Source organism: Erythrolamprus reginae, chromosome 5 (genome assembly GCF_031021105.1).
Source record: "Erythrolamprus reginae isolate rEryReg1 chromosome 5, rEryReg1.hap1, whole genome shotgun sequence".
NCBI classification, from domain to species: Eukaryota; Metazoa; Chordata; class Lepidosauria; order Squamata; family Dipsadidae; genus Erythrolamprus; species Erythrolamprus reginae.
Window position 1 is genome coordinate 1,759,462 of NC_091954.1, and position 24,536 is coordinate 1,783,997.

Genomic DNA, 24,536 nt, shown 5'->3' on the forward strand with positions numbered 1-24,536 from the left:
GACTAAACAGATTGAGTTCATGGTCTTTCCTGATACGTTTTATGCTTAAGACCTTCCACCATTCTTGTAGCCCGTCTTTGGACCCGTTCAATTTTGTCAATATCGTTTTGTAGGTGAAGTCTCCAGAACTGAACACAGTATTATTCCAAATGGGGTCTCACCAGCGCTCTATATAAGGGGATCACAATCTCCCTCTTCCTGCTTGCTATACCTCTAGCTATGCAGCCAAGCATCCTACTTGCTTTTCCTACCGCCCGACCACACTGCTCACCCATTTTGAGACTGTCAGAAATCACTACCCCTAAACCCTTCTCTTCTGAAGTTTTTGCTAACACAGAACTGCCGATACAATACTCAGATTGAGGATTCCTTTTCCCCAAGTGCATTATTTTACATTTGGAAACATTAAACTGCAGTTTCCATTGCTTTGACCATTTATCTAGTAAAGCTAAATCATTTGCCATATTACAGACACCTCCAGGAATATCAACCCTATTGCACACTTTAGAGTCATCGGCAAATAGGCAAACCTTCCCTACCAAACCTTCCCCTATGTCACTCACTTTTTAAACCAGGGACTTGACTGTTAACCCAATCAAGGACCAGGGGGGAATCAATGAATCATTTTGCTTTTTTGTGATGTGATCTCCAAGACACTGGGTCTTACTTTTGGTGTGCTGGGTGTGTTCTGTAGACTTTGGGTGGCTAACCCGGAGACTCTTCTCAGAAGCCGGAGATGCCCAGAGGGTCACGGCTCCTTTTCCGGAACAGATTTTGCTGGATTCCTGATCTACAGGGGGAGAAAAGGTTGGAACATGTTGAGACCTGAAAGTAATTTGAAATCGTGATATGTACAATATTATTATATCGTTTTTAACTTAAAGCAAACTGACCCTGCTTAATTTATTTCTCATTCCATGCTTACGTTTGTGTAATATAAATAGATCACTGTAGCACTTTTGTAGGTTTGTATTCTCCTTTTCTTTCAAGGTAACTGTCCTTCCAATTTCATTTGTCACAATTCAAAATGTTGGTTATGACCTTTAAAGCCCTACATGGCATTGGACCAGATTACCTCCGGAACCGCCTGCTACTGCACGAATCCCAGCGACCGATAAGGTCCCACAGAGTTGGCCTTCTCCGGGTCCCGTCGACTAAACAATGTCGTTTGGCGGGCCCCAGGGGAAGAGCCTTCTCTGTGGCGGCCCCGACCCTCTGGAACCAGCTCCCCCCGGATTAGAACTGCCCCTACCCTCCCTGCCTTTCGTAAACTACTCAAGACTCATTTATGCTGCCAGGCATTGGGGAGTTGAGGTATTCCTTCCCCCTAGGCCATTACAAATTATGCATGGTATGATTGTGTGTATGTTTGGTTTTATAATAAGGGTTTTTAGTTGTTTTATTAATTGGATTGTTACATGCTGTTTTTATCATTGTTGTTAGCTGCCCCGAGTCTGCGGAGAGGGGCAGCATACAAATCCAATAAATAATAATAAATAAATAATAAATTTTATCCTACTCTATCTTGTCCTTATAGCAATCCTAAGAGACATGCCAGACTGGGGCTTAGTAATCACCCAACATAGAAGATAGAGGGTAGAAAAAGACCTCATGGTCCATCTAGTGTGTATGTTTGGTTTTATAATACACAGAATACTTGCGCTGCATTTTAGAACAATTAATAAGAGTCAGGATTGTAATTCTTCCCATTCATCAACCTCTCTGTAATGCTTAATAAATGGACTTTTTAAATGGACGAATACAATGGTACTTCCCTCATTAAAGTAGTAAACCTGCACCTTTATTCTAACACTCCAGCACAAAAATGAACTTACCAAATACCTGGTGTTTAAGATCGGAACTTTTTGGGTTTGGGTTGCCCCATCTTGACTTTAAAAAAACGTTGTTCTGAGTTCATCAAAAATATTCTATCAAGTGTTGAACACTTCCAGAATTGTTAAAACAGGATTGGAACATTTTCAGAAAGAAAGAAAGGAAGGAAGGAAGGAAGGAAGGAAGGAAGGAAGGAAGGAAGGAAGGAAGGAAGGAAGGAATTTATTTATTTATTCATTCATTCATTCCTCCATTCCTTCCTTCCTTCCTTCCTTCATTTATTTATTTATTTATTGGATTTATTTATTTATTGTATTTATATGCCGCCCCTCTCCACAGACTCATTTCAAATTTAAACCAATCATTATTTTAAATTTTAAACCATAATTTTAAAACAAGGCATTTTAAGGCTGAAAAATATGAAAGTCAAAAACTTTTGAATATCTCCTCATATAATATTTATTTCTAGTCTCTGTCAATTTTTTTTAGTTATGCTTACTTATTGCCGTATCTCCAACGCATTTTAACTACTCAACTCTTCTCTTGTCCAAACCAAACCAGACTTAAAGTGTGGATAAAATTGAATCTGAATTATGGGTCTTCAATTTTACCCTGTGAGATCCACCTGAAACTACAATCAAATCATAAATCTCATCCACTTCACATGCACTGAACTATTACTTAGAAACATAGAAACATAGAAGTCTGACGGCAGAAAAAGACCTCATGGTCCATCTAGTCTGCCCTTATACTATTTTTGTATTTTATCTTAGGATGGACATATGTTTATCCCAGGCATGTTTAAATTCAGTTACTGTGGATTTATCTACCACGTCTGCTGGAAGTTTGTTCCAAGGATCTACTACTCTTTCAGTAAAATAATATTTTCTCATGTTGCTTTTGATCTTTCCCCCAACTAACTTCAGATTGTGTCCCCTTGTTCTTGTGTTCACTTTCCTATTAAAAACACTTCCCTCCTGAACCTTATTTAACCCTTTAACATATTTAAATGTTTCGATCATGTCCCCCCTTTCCCTTCTGTCCTCCAGACTCTACAGATGGAGTTCATGAAGTCTTTCCTGATACGTTTTATGCTTAAGACCTTCCACCATTCTTGTAGCCCGTCTTTGGACCCGTTCAATTTTATCCATATCTTTTTGTAGGTGAGGTCTCCAGAACTGAACACAGTACTGTATTCCAAATGTGGTCTCACCAGCATTCTATATAGCGGGATCATAATCTCCCTCTTCCTGCTTGTTATACCTCTAGCTATGCAGCCAAGCATCCTACTTGCTTTCCCTACCGCCTGACTGCACTGTTCACCCATTTTGAGACTGTCCGAAATCACGACCCCTAAATCCTTCTCTTCTGATTCTTGTGATTCCAACAGAATTTTGCACCACCATACTGCAAGACTGTGGTACTGAGGCACAAATATTCATAATTTTAACATGGACTTCATCTTAAAATAATATCAATTTTAAAAACCCATATCCCTTTTTTAACATGGACTTCATCTTAAAATACTATCAAATTAAACCTATCCCTTTTGAGTTCCCATCCTTCTGGGCAGGCAGTCATTATATTAAACTTTGCAAACAGTAAAGGCCTGGAAAAAAAACCATCTGGGTAGAACAGATAAACAGACTAAAGTTCTTTACTAATAAAAGCAGCCCTGTTTCATCCCCAAGTATCAGAGTTTCCAGCAGAGAAGAAGTTCTGAAAAGTTGCCAGGCCGCCCCCAGAAGAGAAGGGCCAGCGTGACGGAGATGAATCACTAGATTTTACACATACCCAATTGCTGGACAATGAGCTAAAAATAAGACGATTCTAACAGGGCCAATATTTATTTTCCCCACTGGTTGATTTTCCCTTTTCTCAAATTCCACTGCAACTATACTGCAGTTCTTCCTCTTCCTCAACCCGGACAAGACGGAGTGGCTGTGGGTTCTGCCTCCCAAGGACAATTCCATCTGTCCGTCTATTACCCTGGGGGGGGAATTATTGACCCCCTCAGAGAGGGTCCGCAACTTGGGCGTCCTCCTTGATCCACAGCTCACATTAGAGAAACATCTTTCAGCTGTGGCGAGGGGGGCGTTTGCCCAGGTTTGCCTGGTGCACCAGTTGCGGCCCTATCTGGACCGGGACTCACTGCTCACAGTCTCTCATGACCTCATCACCTCGAGGCTCGATTACTGTAATGCTCTCTACATGGGGCTACCTTTGAAAAGTGTTCGGAAACTTCAGATCGTGCAGAATGCAGCTACGAGAGCAATCATGGGCTTTCCCAAATATGCCCATGTTACTCCAACACTCCGCAGTCTGCATTGGTTGCCGATCAATTTCCGGGCACAATTCAAAGTGTTGGTTATGACCTATAAAGCCCTTCATGGCACCGGACCAGAATATCTCCGGGACCGCCTTCCGCCGCACGAATCCCAGTGACCGGTTAGGTCCCACAGAGTTGGCCTTCTCCGGGTCCCGTCAACTAAACAATGTTGTCTGGCGGGACCCAGGGGAAGAGCCTTCTCTGTGGTGGCTCCGACCCTCCAGAACCAGCTCCCCCCAGAGATTAGGATCACCCCCACCCTCCTTGCCTTTCATAAACTCCTTAAAACCCACCTCTGCCGTCAGGCATGGGGGAATTGAAACATCTCCCCCTTGCCCATGTTGTTTTGGTGTATGATTGATTGTGTGCTTGTTTTTTGTATATATTGGGGTTGCTTTTATGAACTTTTTAACCTAAAACTGTAATTAGATTGGTAAATATTAGATTTGTCACTGTGTACCGTTTTTGCCATTGTTGTGAGCCGCCCCAAGTCTGCGGAGAGGGGCGGCATATAAATCCAATAAATCTAATCTGAATTTTCTGTTCGGTTTTGCTTTAATCGATCTGTTTATTTATTTTCTCTTTGCCCATCAGTGACCCTACAAGTAGGAAAACTTCTCCACCCAGCAATGGCCAATTGAACCACAGATTTGATGTAACAGCTGGATGACTTTGGCTAATGTTGAAAAGCTAAGCAAGGTTGGACCCAGTGAAGGGCTACAAAAAAATTTACTACAACACTGCGGGCATGGCTTGTTGTGTGGGTGTGGCTTGTGATGGTCATGTGGCCGGGTAGGAATGGCTTGCTAGCCATGTGACCGGGTGGGAGTGGCTTGACAATCATGTGACCAGGGGGGTTGGCTTAAATGTCATGTGACGGGGGTGGGAGAGGCTTACCGACCAAGATAGGTTTTCAAATAGGAGCTTGGGCTCATTTTCAGTTGATTAAGTCACATTATTTGAATAGCCACAAAATAGACAGCATTGTTTGTTGATGAGCACAGGAACATTTGAAGGTTTTGTACAGAGCCCACAAGGTTCAGTATGATAACAGATTAGGCAAGTAGCTCAATTTTCTTTCATTGCTATAAAAGTTCAGTTCTATCTAGATAATGATTAAAGTGTTTATGGGTAAAAAAACATACTACTTAATTATTTCCTATTTTAAAAGTAACTAAGGATCATACTATGGTACTAGAGAAGGAAGGACAATAAAAAATCTATTAAGTATTCAATAAATAGTGCATAAACTTACTACCCCCACTTCATGCCCCCTCTGCCCGTAGGGGCACCAGCCCACCACTGGTTGGACCTATGCTGGAATCGGAACTCAGAGAAGTCAGGGAACAATGGGACATGGGACAATCACACAAGTTGCCACAAAAACTTCACAGGTGTCTCAAAAATGATGGAGGAGTTGAAGAACACTTCGTTCTGTATTCATTTTTTTAAAAATTAGCTTTGAGGAATTAATATTCAGCTTTTCCTGGAAGTTCAATCATGCATATATAAACGCTGTGCTTATAATTACAGTGTTCCCTCGATTTTCGCGGGTTCGAACTTCGCGGATAGTCTGTACCAGTTTTTAAAATAATATTAATTTTAAAATACTTCGCGGTTTTTTTTTCCTATACCACTGTTTTTTCCATCCGATGATGTCATATGTCATCACCAAACTAATAATTTTTGCAAATAAATAACAAAAAAAATAATCATTGTTAATAAATAATTATGTTTATAAATATCAGGATCACTATTCAATGGTGAGTACCAGTAATAATTGTGAGTCAATGGTTGTTAAGGGAATGGGAGATGGTAATTTAGGGGTTTAAAGTGTTAAGGGAAGGCTTGTGATACTGTCCATAGCCAAAAATGGTGTATTTACTTCCGCATCTCTACTTCGCGGAAATTTGACTTTCGCGGGCGGTCTCGGAACGCATCCCCCGCGGAAATCGAGGGAACACTGTATACCAAAAAACAGCAACTGCCCCGTGGCATTAAGTACTGGAAATATCTTTCTTTTGATTCCACAAACCTTTCTCATGTTGACTTATATTCGGCGCTAGTCCATTCACAACATCAGCTCCTTCGGTTTCTGTAAAATTGGCAGATGTGATCAGTATAATATTCTCACAATACGGTTACACCAGGTTAGTAAAACAGCTAAACCAATGTACCCACTGCGGGGAGAAAAAAAAATCCAGCAAAAATGTCAATAGAGGAAACCTGGATAAGAGAAGTTTATGTAGCAGTCATTTCAGAGAAGGGGGGGGATTCTAAACTACCGTATTTTTGGAGTATATCTCCAGGACCGCCTTCTGCCGCACGAATCCCAGCGACCGGTTAGGTCCCACAGAGTTGGCCTTCTCCGGGTCCCGTCAACTAAACAATGTCATTTGGCGGGACCCAGGAGAAGAGCCTTCTCTGTGGTGGCCCCGACCCTCTGGAACCAGCTCCCCCCAGATATCAGAGTTGCCCCCGCCCTCCTTGTCTTTCGCAAGCTCCTTAAAACCCACCTCTGTCGTCAGGCATGGGGGAATTGAAATTTTTCCCTTCCCCCCCTAGGCTTATAGAATTTATACATGGTATGCTTGTTTGTATGATTGGTCTCTTAAATTGGGGTATTTTAGATTATTTTTAATATTAGATTTGTTTACATTGTCTTCTTTATTTTTGTGAGCCGCCCCGAGTCTTTGTAGAGGGGCGGCATACAAATCTAATAAATAAATAAATTAAATAAATTAAATAAATTGAATAAATTAAATAAATAAGTAAATAAGTAAATAAGTAAGTAAGTAAGTAAATAAGTAAATAAGTAAATAAGTAAGTAAGTAAGTAAGTAAGTAAGTAAGTAAATAAGTAAGTAAGTAAGTAAATAAGTAAATAAGTAAGTAAATAAGTAAGTAAGTAAATAAGTAAATAAGTAAATAAATAAGTAAGTAAATAAGTAAATAAATAAATAAGTAAATAAATAAGTAAGTAAGTAAGTAAATAAATAAATAAATAAATAAGATCCCCCCCCTCCAAAATGCTGAAAATTTGGGTGTGTCTTATACTTATATCTAGTTTTTACTAAGCTTTTTTTAGTCCTAACCAGGTCCTACCCCAATCTTCTGTTTTGCTAGCGAAGCGATCGTCCCTTTGCCTGATCTTTGAACAGCCCCACGTCCATTAATGAGCTAAATATTTACCCCAGTGTGCATAATAATTCACAGATCTGTCATCTTTAGTGTTTTTTGGTTGGGAACTAGCAATTTCCAACCTTCTCTTGCCTGCTGACAGCTTGATTTCTCTCCCTAACACGGTAATGCCCTTTATTAAACCTGCTAAATGGAGCACCTCACTGCAACAACCTTTATTTTCGGTTCCATGGCAACCTTAACCCACAATACCTCCAAGCCATAAAGGGGACGAATGACTTTCTAGGGTGCACACATTTTGTAAAAAAAAAAAAAAAATGCTTGCTGGGCAAAGCTGTTGTCCAGATCAAACCCAGAGAGGACCTTACCAGCTGCTGGGTCCACCTGGAAGAGTGGAGAAAAAGGAGGAGAGAGGCTGAGTCTCCCTCTCTTTCTCCGCAGCACATTTCTTTATATACTATTTTTAAAAAATCACTCTTTCCAAGGCATTGTTTGGCAGGCAGGACCTGGAGAAGGCCGACCCTGTCGTGGGCCCTTACTGGCTGCAGTGAGGGAGGAGGGAGGAGGCAGTCCCATCAATCAATCCATCCATCAATCAATCAATCGTATAAATAAATAAATAAATAAATAAAATAAAATAAAATACAATACAATACAATATGCAAGGGCAGGAAGGAGAAATGTCTTCTACTAGCTGTGCAGATGAGTATGCCAATTGACATATATATATTTACAGCTGTTTTAGCATTTCTGAACAAAAAGGGAGTCAAACTTACCTGATGTCATGGCACCAACTATCCTGGTTTAGGCACAGGCCAACTTGGGTCCTCTCTGTGAATTAAAAAACAAGATATATTAAATTGATACAAAGAGGAAATATTATTAATATAAAGCATTACTATACCATTGAGAAAATGAATTAAAATGGATATACTAAAAGGAAAACTAACAAGATGTGTATATATGCAATATCTAATAAAAGGAAGATATATATATATATATATATATTTATGTATGAGCTGCAAATTAATTACACCGCTACTTAGCTGGTGTTAGTACTAAGCTATGATATCAAATAATCCATGTATAAAGCAAGATGCTTTATTTATTTTTTCTTCTTTCTTTGTTTTATGTTATATGTATATATTGTTGTTCTGTTCCTTTTTTGTTTACTTTCTGTTTTAATGTATATATTTAATAAAGTATTTTTTTAAAAAAAATAAAAATAAAAAACAAAATATATCCATTGTAAGATAAAATACAGGAAATAGTATATAAGGGCAGACTAGATGGACCATGAGGTCTTTTTCTGCTGTCAGTCTTCTATGTTTCTATGTTTCTAAAACAAAACACGGAGAATGACATCGTATTATTATACTTTTCAAAATTATACTTCCCCAACCCCCAAAACCTTCAACCTTAGACTGTCTACAGTCGACCTCTCCCCTTTTCTAAGAGGTCCGTAAGGGGCGTGCATAAGCGCACCATTGTGCCTACCCTCCCTGGCCTATTGTCTTCTTTTATCATTACTTTCTATGTTATGCTTATAGTATAGACAACTATCCTATACTTTGATGAATAAATAAATAAAATAAAATAAAGTTCCATATTATTAAGTTACAAATACACTCTAAGCTACCCTAAGGTTATCATTGTTACCTTGAAAAAATATAGCTAACTGGTAAGTATCATCAAGTATGTCATACCAAACGGCTAAGCTTTGGAGAAATATCGGTAGCTGATATAACTTGCCACAGTTATGCTCATTTTTGCTCGAGTCTGCCAGGCAGCGCGATCCAAGTTGTTTTTTTACATAACTTTCCCCTGACTTTTAAACATTTTAATACAGTTTGTTTTTCCCCTCTGATTTATTCCCTTTTTTTCACGAATCCCCTGATAATTCCCTGCACTGGCTGCCGATCAGTTTCCGGTCACAATTCAAAGTGTTGGTAATGACCTATAAAGCCCTACATGGCATTGGACCAGAATATCTCCGGGACCGCCTTCTGCTGCACGAATCCCAGCGCCCAGTTAGGTCCCACAGAGTTGGCCTTCTCCGGGTCCCATCGACTAAACAATGTCATCTGGCGGGACCCAGGGGAAGAGCCTTCTCTGTGGTGGCCCTGGCCCTCTGGAATCAACTCTCCCGGAGATTAGAACCACCCCCACCCTCCTTGCCTTTCATAAGTTACTAAAGACCCACTTAGGTCGGCAGGCATGGGAGAACTGAGATATCCCCCAGGCTCATACAGTTTACGCATGGTATGACTGTGTTGTATGATTCAATGTTGAGTTTTAGAATGTTTTAAATATTAGATTTGCTACACTGTCACTATTTTGTTGTGAGCCGCCCCGAGTCTACGGAGAGGGGCGGCATACCAATCTAATAAATTATTTAAATTATTATTATTATTATTATTATTATTATTATTATTATTATTTATTAGATTTGTATGCCACCCCTCTCCGCAGACTCGGGGCAGCTCACAACACAATAAAAACAGTTTATAACAAATCTAATAATTTACAGTTTAAAATATTTTTTAAAACCCATTATTAAACAGACATACACACAAGCATACCATACATAAATTGTATAGGCCCGGGGGAGATATCTCAGTTCCCCCATGCCTGACGACAAAGGTGGGTTTTAAGGAGTTTGCGAAAGGGGAGGAGGGTAGGGGCAGTTCTAATCTCTGGGGGGAGCTGGTTCCAGAGAGTTGGGGCCGCCAGAGAGAAGGCTCTTCCCCTGGGGCCCGCCAACCGACATTGTTTAGTCGACGGGACCCTGATATTAATTCCCTGATATTTCCCGAATTGCCAATTTCCCTGATAAATCCCTGATTTCCCGGGTTTTCTGGACACCCTGATATTGTTTTATATTGTATTTATGATACATAATCAATCCAGCAGTGGATTCTAAATCCTGTTGCTACCGGTTTGTCCACCCGCATGCGCAGAAGTGTGCTGGGCGGGTGGGCGGGACCTCCCACCGCCACCGCTACCAATTCGCCGAACCGGGCCAAACCAGGAGCAACCCGCTGTTGAATAAATCAAATTAACACACCTCCTACACAGGAGAGGATTGTAAGAAGCAGAAACACCGAACAGGACCACAAGCTCTTAAAATAAATACATGCAAAAAACACCCAGCAGCCCTTTTAAGAAAACAAGGAAGATTATCAAAGCTTCACCCTGTGACCGCTATAAATAGCTGGTCCCCACTTGCAAAGATCAGGAATTTAACAAGCCTCAATGTACTGTATGTTCACGGCGTCTCCCCCTCGCCCTCTGCAGAAACAAGCAGGGACACAATTTATAAGAGGAAAGGAAGGAAAGCTATAGAATAACATAATTCTTTATTGGCCAAGTGTGATTGGACACACAAGGAAGTTGTCTTGGTGCAGATGCTCTCAGCGTACATAAAATATACATTTGTGAAGAATCATGAGGTTCTATAAAATTCTATAAAATAGTGACGAGTCTACAGAGAGGGACGGCATACAAATCCAATAAATAATAATAATAATAATAATTATTATTATTATTATAATTATTATTATTATTATTATAAGAGAAGACACATATTTAAATCCCTTATTAGCATCACGATACTCCTATTTGCAATTGGGAAGGTGGAGAAGTTGAGTACATTTTATTTGTTTGTTTGCTTTCTTTGTTTGTTTTGTCAAGTAAGTACTGGTGGTATACAAAGCTATAACAATGTTTATATACATGATACTAGTCAGAGAGAAACATGAGGACAGGGGACGGAAGGCACACTGGTGCACTTATGCAGACCCCTTACTGACCTCTTAGCAATCGGGAGAGGTCAACAGTGGAGAGTCTAAGGGTAAAGTTTTGGGGATTAGGTGATGATACTACAGAGTCAGGTAGTGAGTTCCATGCATCAACTACTCGGTTACTAAAGTCGTATTTCCTGCAGTCAAGTTTGGAGTGGTTTACTTTGAGTTTGCATCTGTTGTGTGCTCGTGCGTTGTTGTGGTTGATGCTGAAGTAGTCATTGACAGGAAGGACGTTGTAGCAGGTGATTTTATGGGCTATGCTTAGGTCGTATTTAAGGCGACGTAGTTCTAAGCTTTCTAAACCTAGGATTGCAAGCCTAGTTGCATAGGGTATTCTGTTGCGAGTGGAGGAGTAGGGGGCTCTTCTGCTAAAGTATCTCTGGACATTTTCTAGAGAATTTATGTCCGAAATGCGATGTGGGTTCCAGACAGATGAGTTGCATTCAAGGATTGGTCTGATGAAGGTTTTGGATGCTCTGGTTAGTAGTGTGAGATTACCGGAGCAGAAGCTACATAGGATGAGGTGAACAACTCTTGAAGCCTTTTGGGCGATGTTGTTGCAGGGGGCTTTGACACTTAGGTCATTGGATATGAGCGTTCCAAGGTCTTTTACAGAGTTGGGGTGGTCTGTAAGGTCTTGCTTGTTCAGCTTGTATTTAAATGCCTTATTATCCTTAGGATACTCCCACCTGCAATTGGAAGGTGGAGTTGAGTACATGTATTGAGTACATGCATTGGCAGTTCTGTGTTAGCAAAAACTTCAGAAGAGAAGGATTTAAGGGTCATGATTTCTGACAGTCTCCAAATGGGTGAGCAGTGTGGTCGGGCAGTAGGGAAAGCGAGTAGAATGCTTGGCTGCATAGCTAGAGGTATCACAAGCAGGAAGAGGGAGATTGCGATCCCCTTATATAGAGCGCAGGTGAGACCCCATTTGGAATAATACTGTGTTCAGTTCTGGAGACCTCACCTACAAAAAGATATTGACAAAATTGAAGGGGTCCAAAGACGGGCTACAAGAATGGTGGAAGGTCTTAAGCATAAAACGTATCAGGAAAGACTTCATGAACTCCATCTGTAGAGTCTGGAGGACAGAAGGAAAAGGGGGGACATGATTGAAACATTTAAATATGTCAAAAGGTTAAATAAGGTTCAGGAGGGAAGTGTTTTTAATAGGAAAGTGAAGACAAGAACAAGGGGACACAATCTGAAGTTAGTTGGAGGAAAGATCAGAAGCAGCGTGAGAAAATATGATTTGACTGAAAGAGTAGTAGATGCTTGAAACAAACTTCCAGCAGACATGCTTGGTAAATCCACAGGAACTGAATGTAAACATGCCTGGGATAAACACAGATCCATTGTAAGATAAACTACAGGAAATAGTATAAGGGCAGACTGGATGGACCAGGAGGTCTTTTTCTGCCGTCAGTCTTCTATGTTTCTATAACTGACAGGTTTCTGCTGTTCTCACTGTTCCTGGATAAACACCATAGGCAACGTTCCCCACGTGAGCAGGCGTGTGGAGTGTGCACATTTGAGGGAGGGCCGAGTGTGGAAAGGAACCAGCCACCTTGTCAGAAACGCTTCTCGCCACCGGAGGGGTCTGGAGGATGAGGCTTTGGGGAGCGCACAAGACGATGGAGCAGCTGTTTAATTGCACTATTAGCCGATTGTGCAAGAGCTGAATTACAGGATACACTTTGCCCTGCATTTGCCCTGGAGGGTTTGTTTGCATTGTGAAGGCTTCGCATTATGCTACGCAATGGGGCTGCTCAGAACAGATGGTGCGCCATCAGAAGTCCCAGAGGTGGAAGATCTTGAGACGAGAACTTGACACGGAGATGAAAGTGGGAGGAAACCTGGACTGGATGTATCTTTTTTATATATAAGGCAAAGGTTGCAGGTTCAAGTCCCAGTGGGTATGGCTAGCTGATGAGGCCAAAATGAGGCCGAAATAGATCTACCCTAGTCTCCCTTAATTTTCAAATTCAGCAAAAAACATGTGACACATACAGATAGAATTGTCAGCTATCAATACAATTAACTGCCTTGGAAATGGCCCTGGGTTGGGCCGAGAGGCAAAAAAGGAGCTGTGATGTTCCTTCAATACACCAGGGTGATTCGACACAAAAATATGTAACCCTTCCCTGGTGCAGAGCTGAAGGGATTGGATACTGTAGCCTAGAGGATAATTCTCTGCCTTACAAGGCAAAGGTTGCAGGTTCAAGTCCCGGTCTTGGTATATTCGGGTTTCTTCCCGTCTAGGATTTAGACATTTCTGGCGACAGAAGCACCAGCCTGAAGATGACGAGTGGGATCTCGTCAAAACGTCGCCAGAAATTTCTAAATCCTAATACGGGAAGAATCCCGAATATACCAAGACCGTCATACCTGTACCCATGAAAATCTACGAAAACAAATATAAACACACACACACATATATGAAGTTGATGGTCCATGCAGATATGCGCAGGGTGTGGGAAATGCTCTCCAGGTGAGCTGTGCAGGTATGTGTGAGATCTTACTATTGATAACCAGGGTCAGATTAGGACTGGGTACCTGTCAGCCCAGGCATCTCTGATAACTCTGGGGCTTCCTTTGAAGAGTGTTCGGAAACTTCAAATCGTCCAAATTGCAGCCACGCGAGTGGTTATGGGCCTTCTCCAAGGCACACCCAAGTTTCTCCATCACTCCGCGGACTGAATTGGCTGCCGATTGGTTTCCGGATGCAATTCACAGTGTTGGGTATGACCTATAAAGCCCTACATGGCATCGGGCCAGATTACCTGCGGGATAGCCTCCTGTCCCACAAATCCCAGAGGCCAGTCAGGTCCCACAGAGTCAGCCTTCTCTAGGTCCCGTCGACTAAACAATGTCGTTTGGCAGGGGAAGAGCCTTCTCTGTGGCGGCCCCGACCCTCTGGAATCAGCTCTCCCTGGAGATTCGCACTGCCCCCACCCTCCTCGCCTTCCAAAAAAGTGTTAAAGAGATTTGGCCTTCAACTCCCAGAATTCCCCAGCCAGTGAATGCTGGCTGGGGAATTCTGGGAGTTGAAGTCCAAATGTCTTCAAGTTGCCAAGGTTGGGAAACACTGATCTATGCCACCAGGCCTGGGGCCACTAGATCTCCCCCCCTGATTTACGAGTGTTTTAGTGTGTTTTCACAGAGTGAATGGAAATGAATGTTTTTAATAATATTAGAGCTTTTACCACTTTTAATTATATTAATTGGATCTAGATGTATTGCCGCCCTTCTCCTTAGACTCAAGGCAGCTTACAACGTGTTAGCAATAGCACTTTTTAACAGAGCCAGCCTATGGCCCCCACAATCCGGGTCTCTATAGTCAATAAAATTACTTTTAAAACAAAGTAAATTAAAAAGTAAAATCCAAGGTCTATTTCAAGGGAAAAAATAGGTGAAAGAAAGTATAGCAAAATACATAAGTGTTTAACACAATCAAGTTCAGATAAATATATCACCTTTGCGTGATAACTCGAGATGTTCAATACAACAGATTCTTAGCTGAAGGGCCTTGTCTATAAACTTCGCAGTTTCTGCTCATATGTTAGAGCTCAGGAGAAATATGACTGAGTTCTTGGTGGATTGTTCTTTCAAGTAAATACCTAACCCCAGAAGAGGCATTTATTTATTTATTGGATTTGTATGCCGCCCCTCTCCGGAGACTCGGCATACAGGTGACAATCAACCAAAGCATGATGCAACATATTTTGATAGCTGTGGAACTGCTTACACGCATCCTTTCGTGATGCGAGAGGCAAATGATGGAAGTGACCATATTTGGTCATGAAATCCAACATTTCAAATCTTGCTCTAGGAAGGGCCTTCTTAGGAATTGCATCGGACTCAATGAAAGGGACTGGAGGCTAAAACATAGGAAGAACGGTTGCAGGAACTGGGCATGGCGAGTTTAATGAAAAGAAGGACCAGGGGAGACACGATAGCAGCCTTCCAGTATCTCAGGGGTTGCCACAAAGAAGAAGGAGTCAAGCTATTCTCCAATGCACTCAAGGGTAGAACAAGAAGCAATGGGTGGAAACTTGCCTACCTGGACTTCAGCAAAGCCTTTGATACGGTTCCACATAAAGAGCTGATAGATAAATTAGTGAAGATTGGACTTAATCCCTGGATAGTTCAATGGATTTGCAGCTGGCTGAAGCATAGACACCAGAGGGTTGTTGTGAATGGCGAGTATTCTGAGCAGAGTCAGGTTACAAGCGGTGTGCCACAAGGGTCTGTTCTGGGTCCTATTCTTTTTAATATGTTTGTGAGTGACATAGGGGAAGGTCTGGTAGGGAAGGTTTGCCTATTTGCCGATGACTCTAAAGTGTGCAATAGGGTTGATATTCCTGGAGGCGTCGGCAATATGGTAAATGATTTAGCTTTACTAGATAAATGGTCAAAGCAATGGAAACTGCAGTTTAATGTTTCCAAATGTAAAATAATGCACTTGGGGAAAAGGAATCCTCAATCTGACTATTGTATTGGCAGTTCTGTGTTAGCAAATACTTCAAAAGAAAAGGATTTAGGCGTAGTGATTTCTGACAGTCTCAAAATGGGTGAACAGTGCAGTCAGGCAGTAGGGAAAGCAAGTAGGATGCTTGGCTGCATAGCTAGAGGTATAACAAGCAGGAAGAGGGAGATTATGATCCCGCTATATAGAATGCTGGTGAGACCACATTTGGAATACTGTGTTCAGTTCTGGAGACCTCACCTACAAAAAGATATTGACAAAATTGAACGGGTCCAAAGACGGGCTACAAGAATGGTGGAAGGTCTTAAGTATAAAACGTATCAGGAAAGACTTCATGAACTCCATCTGTATAGTCTGGAGGACAGAAGGAAAAGGGGGGGACATGATCGAAACATTTAAATATATTAAAGGGTTAAATAAGGTCCAGGAGGGAAGTGTTTTTAATAGGAAAGTGAACACAAGAACAAGGGGACACAATCTGAGGTTAGTTGGGGGAAAGATCAAAAGCAACATGAGAAAATATTATTTTACTGAAAGAGTAGTAGATCCTTGGAACAAATTTCCAGCAGACGTGGTAGATAAATCCACAGTAACTGAATTTAAACATGCCTGGGATAAACATATATCCATCCTAAGATAAAATACAGAAAATAGTATAAGGGCAGACTAGATGGACCATGGGGTCTTTTTCTGCCGTCAGACTTCTATGTTTCTATGTTTAAACAAGGAGAGAAGCATCTTAGAACTAAGGAGAGATTTCCTAATTGTTAGAACAATTAGCCAGTGGAACAGCTTGCCTCCAGAAGTTGTGAATGCTCCAACAGTGGAAGTGTTTAAGCAGATGTTGGATAACCATCTGTCTGAAGTAGTGTAGGGTTTCCTGCCTAAGCAGGGGGTTGGACTAGAAGACCTCCAAGGTCCCTTCCAACTCTGTTGTTGTTGTTATTATTCAAAGCCAACCAATTTAAATATCTTTTCCCCCCAATATTTTCATGTCTGTTTGAAGACTGATATAAAGGACACTCTATTTAAAATTTTCTTTTGCTTTGGGGGCAGTTGAGAATAAATATTCGGTGGAAAATCGTATGTTTTAACCCTTTTTTTTTTTTTTTACAAAATGTTGTGAAATAATCTTGGTAAGTCAGTTTACCCAGGAAGTGGGCTGAATCATACTTATTTATTCAGCAAAACGTGTTTCGAGTAGCTATTGAACAGATCCTCTGCCGATCCATAAAACTTTGATTATTGATTGAAGGAAGTCTCTGTTTCCACTCTGATCATGAGGGCTGATGTGCTCACGGGCTTTTCAAGAATTGAGAATGCAGTAAATATTTCGCTTTACAGACAGTTTTGCTAGGCCTATTTGAGACTCTGCCATTAGAAACCTTTCATCAATATATTAATATTTTATACGTTGATGATATTTATCATGGATCTTTGACATAGAGTATCGTGCACATAAAAAGAATTGAACGCGCTCGCAAGACATGATCGAAACATTTAAATATATTAAAGGGTTAAATAAGGTCCAGGAGGGAAGTGTTTTTAATAGGAAAGTGAACACAAGAACAAGGGGACACAATCTGAGGTTAGTTGGGGGAAAGATCAAAAGCAACATGAGAAAATATTATTTTACTGAAAGAGTAGTAGATCCTTGGAACAAACTTCCAGCAGACGTGGTAGATAAATCCACAGTAACTGAATTTAAACATGCCTGGGATAAACATATATCCATCCTAAGATAAAATACAGAAAATAGTATAAGGGCAGACTAGATGGACCATGGGGTCTTTTTCTGCCGTCAGACTTCTATGTTTCTATGTTTCTAAGACATATACCTTTGAGTTTCATCCAGGATGTAGCCATCAAATTGTATGGATCAGAAAGTAATACAGCCTCCTCCTGGATCTCTGCAGCTGTGGTCTTTATTTTATTTTATTGTTTGTTTGTTTCTTTGTTTGTTTATGTCAAATACGTATTGGTAGTGTACAAAGAAGTAACACTGTTTATATGCTTGATATTGGTACTAATAAGAGAGAAACATTAGGACAAGGGACGGAAGGCACTCTGGTGCACTTATGCACGCCCCTTACTGACCTCTTAGGAATCGGGAGAGGTCAACAGTGGAGAGTCTAAGGGGAAAGTTTTGGGGTTTAGGTGATGATACTACAGAGTCTGGTAATGAGTTCCATGCATCAACTACTCGGTTACTAAAGTCGTATTTCCCGCAATCGAGTTTGAAGCGATTTACTTTAGGTTTGTGTGTTGTTGTGGTTGAAGCTGAAGTAGTCGTTGACAGGAAGGACGTTGTAGCAGATGATTTTATGGGCTGTGCTTAGGTTGTGTTTAAGGCGACGGAATTCTAAGCTTTCTAAACCTATGATTCTAAGTCTGGTTGTGTAGGGGATTCTGTTGCGAGTGGAGGAGTGGAGGGTTCTTCTGGTAAAGTATCTCTGGATGCTTTCTAATATATGGAATGGGGTGGCGTACAAATCTAATAAATAAAGGAAGGAAGGAAGGAAGGAAGGAAGGAAGGAAGGAAGGAAGGAAGGAAGGAAGGAAGGAAGGAAGGAAGGAAGGAAGGAACAAACAAACATTTATGTCTGAAATGTGGTGTGGGTTCCAGACAGATGAGCTGTATTGAGGATAGGTCCATGGTCCTATGGGGCCATCTGGTGGAACTGGATCTTGCAGCCAATCTTGCGGTGGTTCCAGTCCTTCATATTTGGGGCACGGTGATATTTAGATACTACTCTTTGAGACTTTGACCTGTGATGTCCCGTGGGGTCCTAACCTGCCCCTTATTGCTTAACATCAATATGAAATTGATACGGCATGCTGATGACATCAGACTTATTTGCCCCTTGCCGCCGATTTGGAAAAAAGCAATCCATATTTCTTGAGTGCTCCTGACTTGACAATGTGCTCAGTGAGGGATGGCAACACTGAAGATGAACCCAGCCGAGGCAAAGGGACATGACAAGCGGTACAAAACACACAGCCACTCTGTCCTGGGAACCATAACGATACCTACCATGTTTCCCCTAAAATACAACCTACTCAGAAAGTAAGTCCTGGTTTGATTTTTTACATGCGTGCCCAATATTTTATTTATTTTATTTATTTTATTTATTTTATTTATTTTATTTATTTTATTTATTTTATTTATTTTATTTATTTTATTTATTTTATTTATTTTATTTATTTTATTTATTTTATTTATTTTATTTATTTTATTTATTTTATTTTATTATTTTATTATTTTATTTATTTATTTGTCAATCAAGTACAGTGGTACCTCTACCTAATAACGCCTCTACTTAAGAACTTTTCTAGATAAGAACCAGGTGTCCAAGACTTTTTTGCCTCTTCTTAAGAACCATTTTCTACTTAATAACTTGAGCCCGGAAAAATTTCCCAGGAAATTTGAGAGCAGCACAAAGGCCCGGCCAGTTTCCTGCCATTCCCCCTTTAATCCCGACCATCTCAGGCTTTTCTGGGCTGCCAGAGGAGCCTTTCGGTGGCGCTTAAGGAGGCTTTGGCAGCCCAGAGCGAACAGAGCGTTTTCCTTTCTCTGGGCGCTTGGAGAGGGAATGAGCTCCCAAAGGTCTTTTAGACGTCTTCAAAATTCTGCTCCTTGACAACATGCTAATGAATAATATTGACAAAAACAGTTAGAACTATTCAGCTGTAATTTGACTTTATTCTTCTACCAAAGTCTCTAAAGAACTTGTTGACCAAAAAGAATTTCAGCCTGAGGTTAACAGAAAAAAATGACAATGAATGAACTTTTTACCATGAAGAAGTTTCAATCTTTAAATTAAGATTTTTTTTTGAAAAACCCAGACGGAAAGGAATTGCTGAGGGCCCAGCTGAACTTTTATCCATTTTATGGGAGATAATCTGGAGAATGTGAAGGGACAAAAGATTGCGGGAGAAATAGAGAAAAGAGAACTTTGGCCCGACAGACACCAACACTTGGAAGATGCAAAAGCAGATCAGAAAGAAACTGATTTATAAAGAACTTGAAAACATGCTGTGACACTTCAGGTCACCATGTGAGTGACAAAACCAAGTCTTCCCAATACAGTAGTCCCTCACCTATCGCTGGTGTTACGTTCCAGACCCGGCCGCGATAGGTGAAATCCACGATGGGGAATTTATCGACTGATAGTACTTATTTAAGTACAGTGATCCCCCGAGTTTCGCAATCTCGATCTTTGCGAAACGCTATATCGTGATTTTTCCACCCGATGACGTCACTCCCTTCCTTTCTCATCTTTCTTTCTCTCTCTCTTTCTCTATCTTGCTTCTTCCTCTCTCACACTCTCTTCCTCCCTCTCTCATCTCTTTCTTTCCTTCTCTCTCTTTCTCTATCTCTCCCCCTCTTGCTCTCGAGCGGCAAGCGAGCAGCTGGGCGGGCGGGCAAACGGGCAAGCGGAGCGGCCGGGCGGGTGAACGGGCAAGCGAGCGGGCGGGCGGGCAAACGGGCAAGCGGAGCAGCCGGGCGGGCGGGCAAACGGGCAAGCGGCAAGCGATCTTGGGGTTTCCCCTTTGCCTGGGCGGCGGGAAGACCCAGGGAAGGTTCCTTCGGCCGCCCAACAGCTGATCTGCTCTGCAGCGCGGCAGCAGCGAGGAGCCGAAGATGGGGTTTCCCCGTTGCCTGGGCAACGGGGAAACCCCATCTTCGGCTCCTTGCTGCTGCCGCGCTGCGGAGCAGATCAGCTGTTGGGCGGCCGAAGGAACCTTCCCTGGGTCTTCCCCACCGCCCACACGCAAACTCCACCATCTGCGCATGTGCAGCCATGGAAAAAGGGGCGCGCATGCGCAGATGGTGTTTTTACTTCCGCACCACTACATCCCGAAAAATCGATTATTGCGAGGGGTCTTGGAACGGAACCCTCGCGATAATCGGGGGATCACTGTATTTATATTGTAATTGCTTGGTAAGTTTTCATTGTTTTAAGTGTTTATAAACCCTTCCCACACAGTATTTATTTTAGATACAGTATTTAAATACAGTATTCACAATTTTAGATATTTTTTTTTTAAAAAAAAACCTGCCGATCGAGTTCGGTGGGCTGTTTAAATCTGCCGATCGACTTCCTCAGAAACCCGCAATGAAGTGAAGCCGCAGTAGGTGAAGCGCGGTATAGCGAGGGACTACTGTATACTCTTATCTCATTTCTTGATTATGACAGCTAAAGACACAATATATCTTTCAGAAAAGCATTTGTTACAACTCATTATATTCTGATTACCAAGATGACTGGCATTACTTCGTCTGGAACGTTAGAGGGTGAAAATTAGCCCAAAGACATAACTGTGGAGAAGATCGATGCAATTTTAGGCTGCATCAATGGGCATTTATTGTAATTTCTAAATCATTGAGATACTTAAAAACTATTCTGCATTTTTTTCACTCTTATATTTAAATATGTCTAGCTTTGGGCAGCACATTTATTATATATGTGTGTGTGTCACATGTTTTTGCTTTATTTGTTAGCTATATTTGTTTATTTATTTGCTATATTTGTTTGTTTTCATAGATTTTCACAGGTACTGGCATGAAGGTCTTGGTATATTTGGGTTTCTTCCTGTGTAAGTTTCAGAGATTCCTGGTGACGTTTTGACGAAGTCCCACTCGTCATCTTCAGGCTGGGGCTTTTGGCTTTGTGCTAGAGCGAGTATGTGTGTGTATGTGTGTTTGTTTGTTTATTTGTTTATTTATTTATTTATTTATTTATTTGATTTGTATGCCGCCCCTCTCCATAGACTCGGGGCGGCTCACAACAATAAAACAATTCATGACAAATCTAATAATTTAAAAAACATTTTAAAAAACCTCATTATTAAAGCAGACATACACACAAACATACCATACATAAATTGTATAGGCCCGGGGGATTTGTATATACAAATCCCAGTAAAAGGGTATGGCTAACTGATGAAGGCAAATAAGCCCGAAATAGATCTAAAGTAGTCTCCCTTCCTTTTTATTATCAGCAAAAATATGTTAAATACATATATACATTTTTATTAATATTGCTTCTTCATTGCTTATTTGACCCCTATGACAATCATTAAGTGTTGTACCACATGATTCTTGACAAATGTATATTTTATTTTATGTACACTGAGAGCATATGCACCAAGACAAATTCCTTGTGTGTCCAATCACACTTGGCCAATAAAAATTCTATTCTATTCTATTCTATTCTATTCTACATAGATACATATACTCCAGAACTGGACACAGCATTATTCCAAATATGGTCTCACCAGCGCTCTATACAGTGGGATCACCATCTCCCTCTTCCTGCTTGTGATACCTTTAGCTATGCAGCCAAGCCTTCTACTTGCTTTCCCTACCGCCTGACTGCACTGCTCACCCATTTGGAGTCTGTCAGAAATCACTACCTGCAAAGCCTTCTCTTCTGAAGTTTTTGCCAGCACAGAACTGTCCATACAATACTCAGATTGAGGATTCCTCTTGCCCAAGTGCATTATGTTACATTTGGAAACATTGAACATTTATTTTGTTTATGTTTATACCCGTATCTGCTACCTTGTACATGTTTGATAAATAAATGAAATAAATAAAAATAAATAAATGTGTCAACTGGTCTAGGCAGAGTTATAAAGGTCCTTCATTCTCACCAGTGTCCTTATTGAGGTTTCAGTAAGAACCATTCTACAAACCTCTGCATAGGTGACTACATTTCACCGACTCCCTTTCTATTGTCACACTGCGTAACAGAGAAAAGTGGGTACTCACTTACACTAGAAAGCAACTGACCTCTACACATATTTACATGTTTCCAACCTTCACCCAGAACACATCAGAAGCCCATTGTTTGCCTAACTTTCCAATACAACAGACTCAGCAAACAGAGTGATAACTAAAGAATTTAAATCCAACATTTCACTTTGACCAGTGAAGCAAAACAAAAAAAAAAACCCCAGAAAGGCTCGACAGCTCCCCAGGAGCAAAATACTCCAAAACAAGGAGAAAACAAACTTTTTCCCAACTCTAAAATAACTTAATGTATCATTAGAGTTTTCATCCTACTATAGACAATGGCAATCCCCTTTTACTCCGGAGACGGAGATGCTATTCAGGACCTAAATTGCAAGAGAGGAAGGAAGGAAGGAAGGAAGGAAGGAAGGAAGGAAGGAAGGAAGGAAGGAAGGAAGGAAGGAAGGAAGGAAGGAAGGAAGGAGGGAGGGAGGGAGGGAGGCAGGGGGGAGGGAGGGGGAGGGAGGGAGGAAGGAAGGGAGGAAGGAAGGAGGCAGGGGGGAGGGAGGGAGGGAGGGAGGGGGAGGGAGGGAGGAAGGAAGGAGGGAGGGAGGCAGGGGGGAGGGAGGGGGAGGGAGGGAGGAAGGAAGGGAGGAAGGAAGGAAGGAAGGAGGCAGGGGGGAGGGAGGGAGGGAGGAAGGAAGGAAGGAAGGAAGGAAGGAAGGAAGGAAGGAAGGAAGGAAGGAGGGAGGCAGGGAGGCAGGGGGGAGGGAGGGGGAGGGAGGGAGGAAGGGAGGAAGGAAGGAAGGAAGGAAGGAAGGAGGCAGGGGGGAGGGAGGGAGGGAGGGAGGGAGGAAGGAAGGAAGGAAGGAAGGAAGGAAGGAAGGAAGGAAGGGAAGGAAGGAAGGAAGGAGGTGTCCAGGGAGAAAGCATTTTGAAATTCCCTGGTATTTCCCTGACATCTCCCTGTAACTTGCGTTCTAGTTAAGGCATGGTCGTAAATTATGTCACAACCAAACGGCTGAGCCGTGGAGAAATATCGGTAGCTGAGGAAGCAAGTTGTTGCCACAGTTATGTTCATTTTTGCTTGACTCTGCCAGGCAGCATGATCGGGTTTTTTTCCTTTACATAATTTTTTCCCTGACTTTTAGATATTTTAATACAGTTTGGTTCCCCCCCCCCCCCGATTTATTCTGTTCTTTTCACGAATTCCCTGATATTTCCTGAACTGCTGATATCCCCAATAATTCCCTGATTTCTTTGTTTTCAAGGTTTGCTGGACAGAAGGGAGGGAGGGAGGGAAGGAGGGAGGGAAGGAAGGGATAGGAATGAGAAGGGAGGGAGGGAGGAAAAAGAGAGGGAGGGAGGAAGGGAGGAAAGAAGGAAGGAAGGAAGGGAGAGATAGGAATGGGAAAGGAGGGAGGGAGGAAAGAAGGAAGGAAAAAGGGGGAGGGAAGGAAGGAAGGAAGGAAGGAAGGAAGAGATAGGAATGGGAAGGAAGGGAGGGAGGGAGGAAAGAAGGAAGGAAAAAGGGGGAGGGGAGGAAGGAGGGAGGGAGGAAGGAAGGAAGAAGGAAGGAAGCTTTCTAGGAATCAGCTCTGTTTCTAATTATCCAGTTTTCAGATACCACTTCCAAAATAATTAACTTTTTGACTTGGGAGTAGAAGCCCACAGTGGAGGAAATGCCGGTCTTAACCAAAACGTCTGACGTGTGCAACTACATCGTGGGCATGGACCGACTTGAACCAATGCGCGAACTGCCTCTAAGGAAAACAGCACCGGAGGCTCTTAAGTCCATACATGGGATAAAACGTTGCTGGCTGCAGCCTCAAGCCAAGGGATGTCATGGAAGGCAGGATAAACGTGAAGGAAAACAGAGCCCTCAAATGCCACTCATTAAGCACATCTTTATTCAACATCGGATTAAAACAAGACTTCAAACAAACAAACAAAAAAGATGATTTCTGACAGACGTAACTATCATTCAAAAATGCAGTTCTGCCCCTCCTACCAATGTAACCTCTCCCTTTGATCTAGGACACCCGGATCTTGACCCAAGAAGGTTCCCAGGCGAGCAAGAGATGCTTTCTCCAGAAATGGTTCGAAAAAGGGAAAGAACCGAGAGGTCAATTGAAGGAGACCCAGAGTGGCTGTGGATGCGTAGCTGGTATCGGGATGGATTTTATTTATATTTTGCAGT

The 24,536-nt window shown here is 41.7% G+C and overlaps 1 protein-coding gene across 24 annotated transcripts in view; it reads right to left on the reverse strand.

The window, feature by feature from the left end:
• Positions 1-24,536, reverse strand: part of SORBS1 (sorbin and SH3 domain containing 1) — a 124,196-nt gene that overhangs the window by 81,967 nt on the left and 17,693 nt on the right. For all 24 annotated transcript variants that reach the window (XM_070751958.1, XM_070751937.1, XM_070751959.1 and 21 more), the window contains exons 2-4: positions 8,079-8,133; positions 6,198-6,257; positions 668-790 (exon numbers count right to left, since the gene is read on the reverse strand). In XM_070751958.1, coding sequence (XP_070608059.1) covers positions 668-790; positions 6,198-6,257; positions 8,079-8,088 — 193 coding nt within the window. In that variant the 5' untranslated portion in view covers positions 8,089-8,133. The remainder of the gene's footprint in view (positions 1-667; positions 791-6,197; positions 6,258-8,078; positions 8,134-24,536) is intronic.